Source organism: Lissotriton helveticus, chromosome 9 (assembly GCF_964261635.1).
Source record: "Lissotriton helveticus chromosome 9, aLisHel1.1, whole genome shotgun sequence".
Classification (NCBI taxonomy): domain Eukaryota; kingdom Metazoa; phylum Chordata; class Amphibia; order Caudata; family Salamandridae; genus Lissotriton; species Lissotriton helveticus.
Genome location: NC_136070.1, coordinates 365,618,516 through 365,631,540, shown reverse-complemented (window position 1 = coordinate 365,631,540; position 13,025 = coordinate 365,618,516). Strand labels below are relative to the sequence as shown.

Sequence of the window (13,025 nt, the reverse complement as noted above, 5' to 3'; positions counted from 1 at the left end):
GTAACATGCGCTTTTGAAAATCTCAGCGTACGGGCGGAATTCCGCCCGCACGCATGCGGTTAAGAATACGTTTTATAACCTTTATTTTGCCATTTTTATTCTATACAAAATTGTGTAGCCCTCATGGCAAGATTTATGCAGTGAAAAACAAATGCATGAAAGTCCTAATTGTGGATACTGCATAGCATTTAAGTTGTTGTATTTTATGATTTTTTTTACCAAATACTTAGTGCTATGTTTGGAGTGTTTACTTTCATTCAGTAGATGAATGTTTTTAAACAAAATTAATGTTGTATTTTTGTTGGAAATGTATCATTGTGGAAATAATCTTTGGTTGCACTATACTGTACACAATGCCTTGTACTTTGATGTAGTCACAGCGGATGTATGACGTTACAACGCAGGCTATTACAACGCCTGCCTTTACAACGCGGTTTTTACATCGCAATCCATTACAACGCATAGTGCTTTTGGGTGATGGATAGTGAATAGTTTAATTTACTATTCCAACTCCAGTCCCCGTGGACACTAGGGAAGGTTATTGGATAGTAAATTAACCTATTCCCTATCCTAGAGCGCCCCCCAGCGCAATGCGTTGTAATAGTTTGCGTTGTAATGACCGCGTTGTAATGGTAGTGCGTTGTAAAAGTTTCGTTGTAAAGGTTGATTACCAGTCACAGCATTATATCATCATCTCCCAGCTTTGTCGTTTGAAGTATTTATCTAGCCAAGACTTATGTTAGTTACTCTTTATTAAAATGATGTAAAAATGTTAGTACGAACAATACTGTCGATCTAGCTAATGGGTACATTAAAAATATTTTCTGTTGCGTGATCCCTGTTCCATTTGTTTTGTGTTTAGGAAATTGCTAATGATGTGAAAAGCGGTGAACAGAGACTGGAGTGGTTGGATGGTCAGTCTGCGCATGTGATAACGCATACATCGCCACTAGGAGCTGAAAAAATCAAGGCCGAGTTGGATGAGCTCCGAAAAGCACTAGCAAAGCTAAAATTAATGAATGATGAGGAAACTGAAGATCTTATGAAGGCCCATCAGTCTGAGAGTGCCTACCAGGCCTTACTTGAGCAGCTTGAAGCTGATGTCCGGGAGTTTAGGAAACTTATTGAGAGCTTAGAAAGTAGCTTGGAATCGGGGGAAAGAGTGAAGACTGAAGAGGAGTTGATAGCCCGGTGGAGGAAATACTCGGTAAGTTTGTGGATGTAAAATCATTTATTGTAAACAAACTCGGAGAAAGCAAATTCTGCTACACATAAACATTTCATAGATATATTGATCAGTCTCTTCAGTTAGATTCACTTATTGGTTTGTCATATTTAATGATGAAAGTACTCTTCTGGTGGTGGTTGGTCTACCATCAGGTGTCTAGATTAAAATTAGAATGGTAGATTGAGCCGTCTATAATTGCCACTCTTTATGTATATTAGGCACTTAGTGTTTTCTAAGCCGAGTGATTGGAAACTATCTATTACATTGTAAAGATCATCATTCTCTTCTTCAATCAGCAACCCCCTCTCAAGATTTCCAAGTCATATTGAATATCTCTTTTGGGGAGAATGTTAAAGTTACAAATAAAAACAAAGCAGAAACTACTGTGTCTCTACCGGATTTTATGCCTGGAAGAGGGAAGTCATCTTATATTAACTCTCAGTCTTCATACCCTTTAGCTGATTATGTAGTGCCCAAACTTGTTCGACCCGTGACCTCCTTGACCTATTGGTCGCTGGCTCCGGTCCCCCCTTATGTTACTTTTTTTGGCGGGTGGGGGGGTGTAGGCCTGACCTCAGGAGTACTTCTATTTTTCTCCCTGAAAATATTTGGGATAAAGCCGATTATGGTATTATAATTATAGATGTAACGACAACAAAACGTAACAATTGTTTAATAAAACAATTGGGAAGTCAGAAACAATACTCTTTAGCACTTTTTTAAAACTATTTTCTGTTTTAAAATATTGTCTCTACCATGTTGCAGGAGAAGACCCTTCTTTCTGTTGTTGGTAATTAGAGGGAAGAGGATGTGTTACATTTTCCAGAGGTGCCCAGTCCTGTTGGTATTGCCATGTGTAAATGTACTGATGTTGCCATTCTTAGAACGGCAGAATGGTGAGTGCCCCTCTGAGGAGTCAGACATTTAGGGCCTCATTAGGATGGCGGTGAATCCGCATCCTCCGGGCCGGCGGAAGCCACCGCCGGGCCGGAGGATGCGGATTCACCGCCGCGGCCACATCAAACACCCACCGCCAGATTAGGATGGCGGTGGGAATGTGGTGGGACCAGCGGCGGACGGCAGGTCCGTCTGCCGCTGATCCGCGGGTTTTGCCGGGCCATTTGGTGTCGGTGTCTGCAAGACACCGTCAGCCAAATTAGGAAGCATGAGTAAACATGCTTTTCCGCGGCGGTTTTTCCGCCGTGGAAAAGCATGTGGACCTTTGCTTCTGGGGGGCCCTTGCGGGCCCCCAGGGTAAAGGGGGGGTGGGGGTACACATGGGGGGTACCTATGGTACCCCCCTGCATTTGCATGCAAAAAGCGGCAGGCACCGCACGGTGCCTGCCGCTTTGTGCATGTAAATGTGAAACATGCTTTTTTAACCTTGCGGCGGGTGCTGCTTCAAGCAGCACCCGCCGCAGGGTTAAAGATCCAGGATGTGACCGCCAGGGTGGCGGTCACATCCTAATTTGCATGGAGGGACCGCCGCTGCCCATGCGGACGGTCCCTCTTCCACGGGGGTGGCGGACGGACGCAGGTCCGTCCGCCATCCTAATGAGGCCCATAATCTGAAACTCTACACCAATCTAAGCCTCTGAGCTACCTCATTGGTATATTTTCCTGATAATATGTCACTAGCAGGGTACAACTCTGCAGCAGGCACTGTAACATTCAAGCTATTCAGAAGGACATAAAACATGCTTGTGGTAAACGAAGTCCTGTAGAAGGCACACTAGAAGTTAATATGGTAATGCAGCTTTCCTTTGAAAGTGAACTTGGTGCTTGAATCCTTGGCAGCTAGTGCTGAGATAGTGTGCTCTTCTTTGCTCCAAGTCAGTAGGACAGGAGACATCAAATGGTCTAATTTGGGGTGTCATTTACCCTTTAGTGGGGTAATTCATAACAGAATCTTATAAACTAAGTACAATGCAACGTTAATCAAGGAACAGAAGGAATTGCAATCTCACTATTGTATGAGCACTGCCTCTCAACCTGCAATACTAGTCTGTAACAAATCTAAAAAAGCATTTTCTATTTCTAGCTAGACTAAAGGATGCAGCACAATCTTCTTCAACAACCAGTCATGGAAACCAGGACCCCACTGCATATTTCGCCAGCTAAAATCAGCCACCCTACTACGTTTGCACTTTCTGTGGTGTGGCCCTCAAACAACGTTAAGATGGTCCATAGCCTGGATTTAAAAGATTGACAGTGGCACCCTTAAAACTCTTGATTACCATGCCCACATGATACGGTTATGTCAATGTCACTACCATAATTGGAAGAGTCTCCTCAGGATGGTGCTGCAGTTTGATGTCTGGAAGGGATGGGTCTGGCCAACCGAGTGGGGGGGAAAAAAGGGTGACTGGGACGGGGGAGAAAAATGATGGCGCCATTTACTTAAATTCGGGAGAAGGAACTGAGATTAAGGAAATGTGTTTGCCTAGTAAACATACAACTGGGAAAAAGAAGGGGGAAAAGGGCAACATTTCTAATTGAAACACTAATGGTGGTGACAAAGGTGAGAATGATGTGAAACGTGCACCCTGTACACATACCTTTATAGATCCTGTTACCAAAGGTAAAGGTAGATGGTTTTAAGAGAATTTGAAGTGCTACACTGGTCACTAAAAACGGTGTGGAATAATGAGTAATATAATAGTACATTAACGTAAGAGAAACCAGGCATACAACACAGAGGTGTAGGGAAGTTTGCCTGGGGTGTGGTCGGATTGTTTAAGTAAGCAGCATAACCTTCTTGGTGCATGGAAGCTCTTTTTGGAGTAGAGCGTCTATGGGTGGCTCAGCATCTTCGGACTGAACGGGTGGACTGCATGGCCCAGTTAAGAGAGGTAAATCAGCAATGGATGGTGTGCACATGACACATTACGCTAGGCATTCAGTGAAATGTAGCTTTGCTATGAACTTAACTAACGGACCTTGATGCGATATACTAGTGATTGCTGGGAAATAAAATCTAGAGGGATTAACAGTCTGCAACAGAGTGCTATCTCAGGAACAACTCAAGGACAAAACTAAGCTCAACATATTGCCGTCCACCTCTCTGGCAAAAGTGAGGGACACTTCGGGGTATCTCTAGAACAATTTGGTGACCAAGCAAGGCCAAACATGTTTCCACAGTCTCATTCTGGAACCTCAGGGTTTTTCCAGAAGATAACAGCTGTGAGAATAGAATATCCACTGGAAAATTCAGGCCAATATTTCAGAAAAAGGTGAACTTTTTAAAAGGTAAAAACATAGTGGAGAAGCAAAGAAAGTTTTGTTTGTAAGCACCTCAATGCGTGGGCAAAATGTCTGGCTGAGATAGTCCAGATGTACTTCACTGGATTGACGAGGTGAATTTTTGAGTAATATGATAGATTTCAGTGTGCAAAAACATATATTCTCATCTGAAGGACTTTGTCAAGGAATGCAGTATTGCGGTTCCAATAGGACGCAATTTTTAAATTGCCTTGCTGCTTTTCGAAGCCATGTGACTGTGCGGTTAACCAATAAATTAATCATTAATGAATAAAGATTATTTTCAATAGCAGTGCTCGTTATCACTGTGTATTTTGTACTTTGATGTGTTGAAAATACAATTATCGCGAAACCACCTTCCGTGTCATGAGCTTGATCTGTTCTCGACATCTCGCACTTGTTGGAACTTTAGGCACGTTCAAGCCGCAGCATTGAGACCTTAGTTCACGTGCAGCTGGAGACAATGAGCAGTATGTATTTCTCCCCTTGTCAGCATTTCTTTGAGTCGATGCTGGGAAGTGGAAGCTGTAATCAATCTGACATTTTTAAAGCGATAGGGGCTGAGGCATACAAGTGAATGGTATAACACTCTAAAAGTTATTTTGTTATGCAGAGTCAAGATAAAACTATCACTTTGTTTGTAGGGACTGTTACTGCTTGCAGTGGTTATCAGACTGTGTGCTTGGTGTGCATCGATTCGCGCACCCCTGGCTTGTCCTAATGGGTTGTGGCAACATATGTGACCACTGGGACGGTTTTTGTTATTTTTTTTTGTAGATCAGGCGCAGAGTTTCAAAACAAATTTCTTAGATCTTGGATGAGGACTACAGTTCTACAGTTTCCAAATCGACACATTTCTTTCTCATTAACTTGAACATCTTTGTTTCAAAATCACCTCTACCTTCTGGGTTCACCAAAAACAATTACAATGCTAGATAGAATTATAAATGGGTAACTGAATAATGGAGAGTATTTCACCGAGGGATTCTGAGAAACACCAATAAGAACCCATGGGATGAAAAACATTCCCTTTATTCAGAGTTAACCATATACAATTGTATGTTTTATATGGCCCACCCCATTTCAGCACCATATGATCTTATCATCTATAAAGGCATGGAGGGGTCTAGGGGAGCCATATGATAATGGCCTCATCAGCATCACACCCCCTCCCCCATCTTAAATCTGGTGTCCTGGTCAACGTGGTTTCAAATTCTCTCTCAGCATTTGTCTGCAGAGAACTGCAGCTTACAGGGAATGAGGCGGTTGAACCTGAGTAATGCAGACAAAGGTGACTGAGACCGCCATCTGCCATTCTGCTGCTTGGATCGGGTCCCAGGGGACCCGGATATGAGGTGGAGGAACACAGAGGAAGTGAGTGCTTCCTAGTATGATGTAGCAACAGTGGAAAGCCGCTTTTGTTATTCCACTGTTGCTACGTCATAGAAGTAAATTAATTGATCCAGAATGCGGTATTGAAAATAATGGCTCAGTCTGAAAGCTATACATAACATCAGTTGCAAGATTGTTATTGTTATTGTTAACTGGGACTTATAGAGCGTATGTTCACCGACAGGTCTCTTAGCGCTATGAGAGAGAGGGACTAAACCTCGCCAAAGATCAGCTTGTACACGCTCCTGGTCTTGGCCTATGTTGTGCCCCAGGCTTCAGTAAAAAGAAGCGTCTTACGTTTTTTTCCTGAATAGGAGAAGGGTAGGATCCCTATGTAGGCTTTCCAGTAGCTCGTTCCACAGTTGCGGGACCACTACAGAAAAGGCTCTGCCCACTTTGGAGGTCGTATTGAAGTAAGGGCAGGCCAATAGGCCTGGTTCAGACGAAAGAAGGGTACGTCCTGGCACATCATGTTTGAGGCGCTACTTGATGTAAACTGGGGCTCGGCCTTGAATGATGAGATGATGAGATGAGATGAAGATGAGGATCCTCAACCTTTGGAATATCAAACCATAATTTATTTGTACATTTTACCAATTGTTCGTCTAAGCAAAACGTTTATATTCATTTCTTGTGCAATGCTTCGATTGGATATGAAGGAATGTCCATTATGAATAATGCTTAGCATCCTGAGTTTCTAATTCAAAGGGCTGTATTGATGAAACATTGCAAAATACTGTTTTCAAAGTTTTCTGGTTCCTTTGTCTGTTTCCAGCGTCGACGTGAGCAATGTTGATACTTCTTTAAGGGCCTCAAGAGGGTTCAGCCTTTAGGAACTTAATAGAGAGCAGTACCATTTTGCTCACAAATGGCATGTGCCAAATCCCTACCCTACACTAACTAATAATACACCAAAATATGAGTTCATTGATATTTTCTCAGTATACACTATAATTGTAAATGTGCACAAAGAAAACAGAATTTGATATTTTCAGTGATGGACGTGCCCTCGTTTGTATTTTTATGGTAACAATTTTATCATTACATGAAATAAGATGAGAAACTAATGTTGAGGCCTTGACTAGAAAGAAGTGAGCATTTTCATAAAAAAATATAGTAGCTCAGGAAGATGCCATGCCTCAGGCTTTGAAAGCCTTGAGCCAGGTGCACTGTATGCGCTTCCTGGAGCTGATAAAGTGAATCAGTCCATATGCCTTTATTTCTCAGTCGGTATTCTGAATACTTCCCTTTAGCTCTAAATGGTTCCCTCTGGTGTTATGTAGCTTTCAGGATATTCACTCGCCATGCAGTCTATGGATTCCACATACTTCTTTCTCTAAATCACTTGCTTCTCTGGAGTCAGGAGATAATGCTCCTGACTTAGTGGTACAGTGATGTAAGATGGTAAGCCAAGCCCCTGCTTGCATTATGAAAGCTCAGTCTAATCTTCTCTTGGTAGTTGCTCAAGAAAAATATTCTCTTGTAGGGTGTTTTTAACCCCTTCTATGCTGATGACGAGCTCAGCTCGTCATCAGCGTTACCTGCCGTACGCGGATGACGAGCTGAGCTCGTCATGTATCGCGGTAATTTAAAAAATGCCGCACACAGCGGGAAAAGCTGCCGCACGCATGCGGTTAATAGCAGTATTTTTTTTTAGACTTGGCACTGACTGCATCAGATTTGGTTGGAGTTGACCACTTGTGGACTTGTTTCCTAATTGTTTTGTTACACCTGAGCAAAAGGTAATCCTTACCCTCGCAAGCTCATGTTCATATAAAGCTGTGACTTCTAAAAATGTTGGTAGATTCTTGCAGTGATCTGGGTTTTATATCCACACCATTTATTTGGCATTAAGGGTACAACTGATAACCCTGGCTAACCCTATGGTACCTCTGGCACTTTCCTTTGTCCTCTGGTTAGGTGTCTCAGAGGCAGTGCCAGTTACCGAAAACGAACAGGGGTTCTCGTCCCCTGCCCCCTTCTCCAGACCTGAAGCAGCCCTCTATCCAGATCTGTAGGATCTGTTGCAGAATTGGAGCCTGCAGGCTCTACCTGCACCGGCTGCATGCTGCCTTTGTTTCTTCACATCTCAAAGAAAATATAGAAGGCATATGCGTTACCAAGATACCATGTGGAAAGAGGTAAAAGTCTTGCTCATATGACTGAAGCAGGAAGCAGATCTATGGTTGCCTAGATGGAAATAGCAATGGTTTCTAAAGACCTAAGATTGAAGCAAGTTTGCTCATTATGGCAAGAGTACTCTAGGGGATAAATGAGACTGTTCCCTGGGATTTGAGATTTAACCTGTGCATATGAGAATACTCATGTCCCTATGATGCTGCACCTGGACATATGTGAGTATGAAAGGCGTAGGAGGCTCTTCTGTGGACATTTGTGACTGCTCCCAGCCATATTAGGTAGCTCATGATGTTTAATGGCAGTACCGTGGCATGTGAGACTCTTCAAGTATATGTGACTGTGCCTGGGCATGTAAGCCTGTGACCTGTATTATAATAAAAGAGGTTTGGCCAAGGCAAACATGAAAGACCCTACGCATATGAGGTATAACATGGTGAGGGAAGCATGTTCACTGGCATGTGCAGCTGTCTTTGGCATATGATTGTGTACATATGCCTCTTAATTGGGCCTTTATTTCTGTTGCTCAGCATATGAAGCTTTGTCTGGGCATGGAAGGATGTGCCTGTCATATCATTGCGGTATCTGGGCATGAGAGGTTATAGTTTGGCATGTGTAGCTTTGGCCAAATGAGCTGCTAACGTTTATTAGTCTCTGGTAGGCCCTAAGAGAATGTGCACAGGCATTTGATCTTGTGACCTGAGGCTTTACACTGAAGGAGGAAGCTCTACTTGTGTGTGGAGGTAGTGGGTGGGCACGTAAAGCTTATTATGCATGGAATATGAGTTCATACCTTGAAGTTTCAGATTATGCACTTCATATAGGGTTTGGTGGAACCGGTAGGAATGTGGCAAACAGGCAGTCCTCATTGTTCCAAACCCGCAGTTCCTTTTTCCTATTTAGCACTGGGTTTTCATCGGGGGCGCCACCACTGGACTACTGAACCACAGTGGCATTTTGTTTGCCCTTGATAGACCAGAGTGACAGTCACTGATCTTCCCTGCCGGTATCCACCTTGTGAACCATGGCAGACAGGAGCATGTAGAATGCCCCCCTTCTGCTGAGAGAAAACACCCTGCACGTAAATGCTTTTTATTTAGTGAAGATTAACTCCTGTTTTGGGAGTTTGCTTCTGCTAAACAAAAGAATAATCTACGGCTGTATTACACAAAGTACCCTGAGGGTGCAACCGGTATTTGCGCCCGCTTTGCGCACCCTCGGGGCACTTTGGTATTACAGAAGGGGTCCCCTTCTGTAATACCGATAGCACTGGTGCATATAAAGCACCAGCGCTATCTTCAGGGAACGTTGCCTCCTTTGTATGGGGGCCTCCCCTATGCAAATAAGGGAATCCCTATGTCTCTGCTCCTGCACCCTATTACAGACATGGGCGCAGAGGCAAAGAAACTCTCTGGAGGCACACTGACAGTGCACCACCTAAAAGGAGACGCACTGACAGTGCGCCCCCTGAGAGCAGCCCTATGGACCCCTCAGACATCCCCTTCCAGGTGGCTGCAGTCACTGACTCCACCCGCCTGTAAAGGGATCTCGAATCCCCCTTAAAAGTTCAGGCGGACTGCCGCTTGCACTGTGAAAACACAGAGCGGCATTAATGCAGCCGCTCTGATTTTCACATGAATACCCCCAGGGCAGCGTGAGTTCGCAGTTGCCCTGAGTTCAGCGCATTCATCATAATAAGGTGCACCATCCTTCATTGTGCTAGGTGCACATTTTCCAAGGTGCGAACAGTGCAGTGAAGGAATATGCGCCACTTGTATAATGCGGCCCCTGGTCTAGTAGATGAATCCTAAAAATGATCATCTTGATACAAGTGCTAGAGTTGAAGCCTATTTTAGTGCTTTGGTGAATAAGCCTCTATTTCAGAAACATTCTTAATAAGTGCTTCCTTTATCAGTTGGACGTTTCTTGACATTCGGTTCGGCCATGATTTTTTAAGAGAAATGAGTTTTCAGGTGAGAGTGCCCGTAGCTCAAGTTGCCAACGCCATCTGCGGCCGCATTACACAAAGTGCCCTGGGGTGAAACAGGCATTTGCACCCACTTTGCGTGCCCCAGGGGCACTTTGGTATTACAGAAGGGGCCGTAGGTGCTTGTGCACCCCCCTTCTGTAATACCGATAGCGCTTATAAATTGCCAGAGCTAACTTCAGGGGGGTTTGCTTATTTGCATGGGGGCGTGCCCCATGCAAATTACCCCATGCAAATTAGGGAATCTCTTTGCCTCTGCTCCCGCGCCGTACTAGAGATGCGGACGCAGAGCCAAAGAAGCTCTCAGGAGATGTACTGACAGGGCACCCAGAGAGCAGCCCTCTGGAGGTGGGGATGGGGGGCCTTTGGACCGCCCTCAGACATCCCTTTGCAGTGGGTGAAATCCTGCCCGCCAGCAAGGGGATCTCTAATCCGCTTTAAAACAGCAGGCGGTTGCTGCATGCACTGTGAAAGCACAGAGCGGCTTCAAAGCAGCCACTCCGTTTTTCACAGGAATGCGCTGCAGTTCGCGGCTGCCCTGGGGGGCAGCGCATTCACCTTAATGCAGCACATTTTCCTGGATTGCCCTGGGTGCACCTTTTGAAAGGTGCGTCCAGGGCAATACAGGAAACTGCACTGCATCTTTAATATGGCCCCTGGAATTACAAGTTTACTGAATCCAGTGTATGGGTAAAAAGCTAGGAATGTGGGATTGTGTGCAGTTACCGATTTTTACATGTTGTTCCCCCCCCAAAAATGTATGGGGAGTAAGTCCATTCCCAAGAAGTTATTAATGATTCTTCCAGAGGGTATTACCAAGACTTGGCAAGCTCGGAATAGGGTGCTATTCTTTCTATATGCCAACAAGCACCCCAATGGGTTTTGTAGTAAACCTTCAGACGTCTTCTTAAGGAGGAGGAAGTAGAGAAGGGAAAAATAAATTATGAAGTTAGCTGATGTTAATCGAAAAATAATGTTTTTAGTATATGCAGATAAACTAAAGTGACTTTTTCTTTAAATATAAGCCTTTAAGGCGCTGGAGATAATTTGTAGGTATTCACATGTTTTCACGTTATGTTTCACATTAACATATTTGATAGACTTGTATATATGTTATTATTTTATCCAGGCAGCCAGGGCAGCCCTTGCAGCAGAGGAGCCGAGGGTAGAGGGACTGAAGTCGCAACTTAAGGAGTTGTTCAGGTTTTCCCAAGATGTACAGGACCCCTCTAACAGCGTCATATCTGCAATACGGGAGTATCAAAGGTAATTTAAATGATAATGTTTCCGCGCTGGTGGTGGTGGTTTTACGTTCATATCAGCATGACCGAGGTAGTTTGTGGTTGAGACAAATAGGTTCCCTCATTTATTTATATTTCAAAGAAGTTTGTGCTGGTGCGGACACTTGTTTTCATAGGTCCGAAATTTGTGACAGTAATTAATCTGCCTTCTGCAGGCTGTGTTTCAACTGACAAAATATGCTTATGAATACTATAGTAAATGTGACTGCCCTTTCTTTGATATGTATATTTGACGTGCGCAATTGTGTTTAGTGAAAGATTTATAATGTATCTTAGGTGGGGTAAGTCATTTCCTTGCACAAAATGAAATATATTGACACCATTCTCAATAGCAAACAGTTCACACAACAGTAAACGTTAAGGCTGATTATTTCTCTTTCACGGCTCTGAGGTTACAGTGTGCACACCACACTGTCATGCTCACAGGGGAAAGCATGACACAAAGGACAAAGGACTCTAGTCACAGATATGAGTGAACCTAAGGTGACCTTTGGTTTGCAAATAAAAGCATGTGCATAGGCAAATGTGCATGTCTGATGAACAGAACTGGTTGCCTTTTAGCCTCGCAACTCCAATTTGTGCATCGAATATCCAAGTTGCAATGGTGAGATTTGTGGGTATTTCAAGTTGGACTAACCAGCAAAATCCACAAGTTTCTGGGTATTCCCCAAATATTTGCTGGTGGTTGCCTCAAGAAGATGTCTGCAAATGTACCCGGGTTAATGACCTGAGAAAATGCAATTTCAGGGTTAGAAGGAGGAGCAAACAGAGTCATAATTCATGGGGTGGAGGAAAAAAAGTTTTTTTCCTTGGGGAACCCTATTCTCACGTTGAAGAAAATAAACCGTAAATTAATGTGCGCATGCTCTTTTGCATTACAACTCTGGATGCAGAAGTAGTTATCAATTTGATTCTTTGTGGATAATAATGGGGTGCATTGATAACTATGAGACCTTCCGGAATTATTGCTGGATTCCAAAAAGACAGAAACCTAGGAGTAACGATACAGGAGCAAATAACTGTGCTTTTTCCATGAAGGTTTGCAAATCTTGCCCTCAGCAGGTAGACTTGGATGATTTTGAAAAACCCGAGCATGTAGTGTATTAGATCTTCAAGACTACCGTTGCTTTCTGCGTGGTGATAGACGTTCTTCATCGGAACTCAGTAGAGAACAGGAGTTTGAAAAAAAGTATTTGAGCAGCAATCATTTTATTGCCTAACAACGCTTAATTCTCTCTTTTGCTGTGGTTTTTAAAGAATCATGATGAAAAATAAGTCCCCCCAAATGAGCCAAAATGAGCACCCGGGCCGAGCACCTGCACCCACTAACACAACCTATGTAATGTTGCCTAGAATCCAAAGTGGTACTCAGACAACACACAGTTTTTTATATTTCAAAGAGGGACTTCAAACCACACCAATTTCCTGAAGTGATGCTGGTGTATAGTGTCCCATTGTGTTAACAAACAATTGGCAACAGCTCCTTTTATTCACGGAAAAGAACTTGACTTTTTCTGTCTTGTTGGTCCATTGACTATACTGAGGTTTCAGGAAGGAATTTAATTCCAGCCCATCAATCTTACATAATTAGTTTCAAATGAGTTTACCTATACAGCCACGCTAGAAAAAAACACTTACTTCCTGTCATTTCTTCTGATATACTGACATGCATCATTGATCAGAATTTTTTACCTCTTGTTGAACTCTGCTGTCAAAATAC

General features: G+C 43.4%; 1 protein-coding gene across 3 annotated transcripts in view; it reads left to right on the top strand.

The window, feature by feature from the left end:
* Nucleotides 1–13,025, top strand: part of SYNE3 (spectrin repeat containing nuclear envelope family member 3) — a 401,530-nt gene that overhangs the window by 333,125 nt on the left and 55,380 nt on the right. For all 3 annotated transcript variants that reach the window (XM_078660113.1, XM_078660115.1, XM_078660114.1), the window contains 2 exons: nucleotides 863–1,207; nucleotides 11,134–11,270. In XM_078660113.1, coding sequence (XP_078516239.1) covers nucleotides 863–1,207; nucleotides 11,134–11,270 — 482 coding nt within the window. The remainder of the gene's footprint in view (nucleotides 1–862; nucleotides 1,208–11,133; nucleotides 11,271–13,025) is intronic.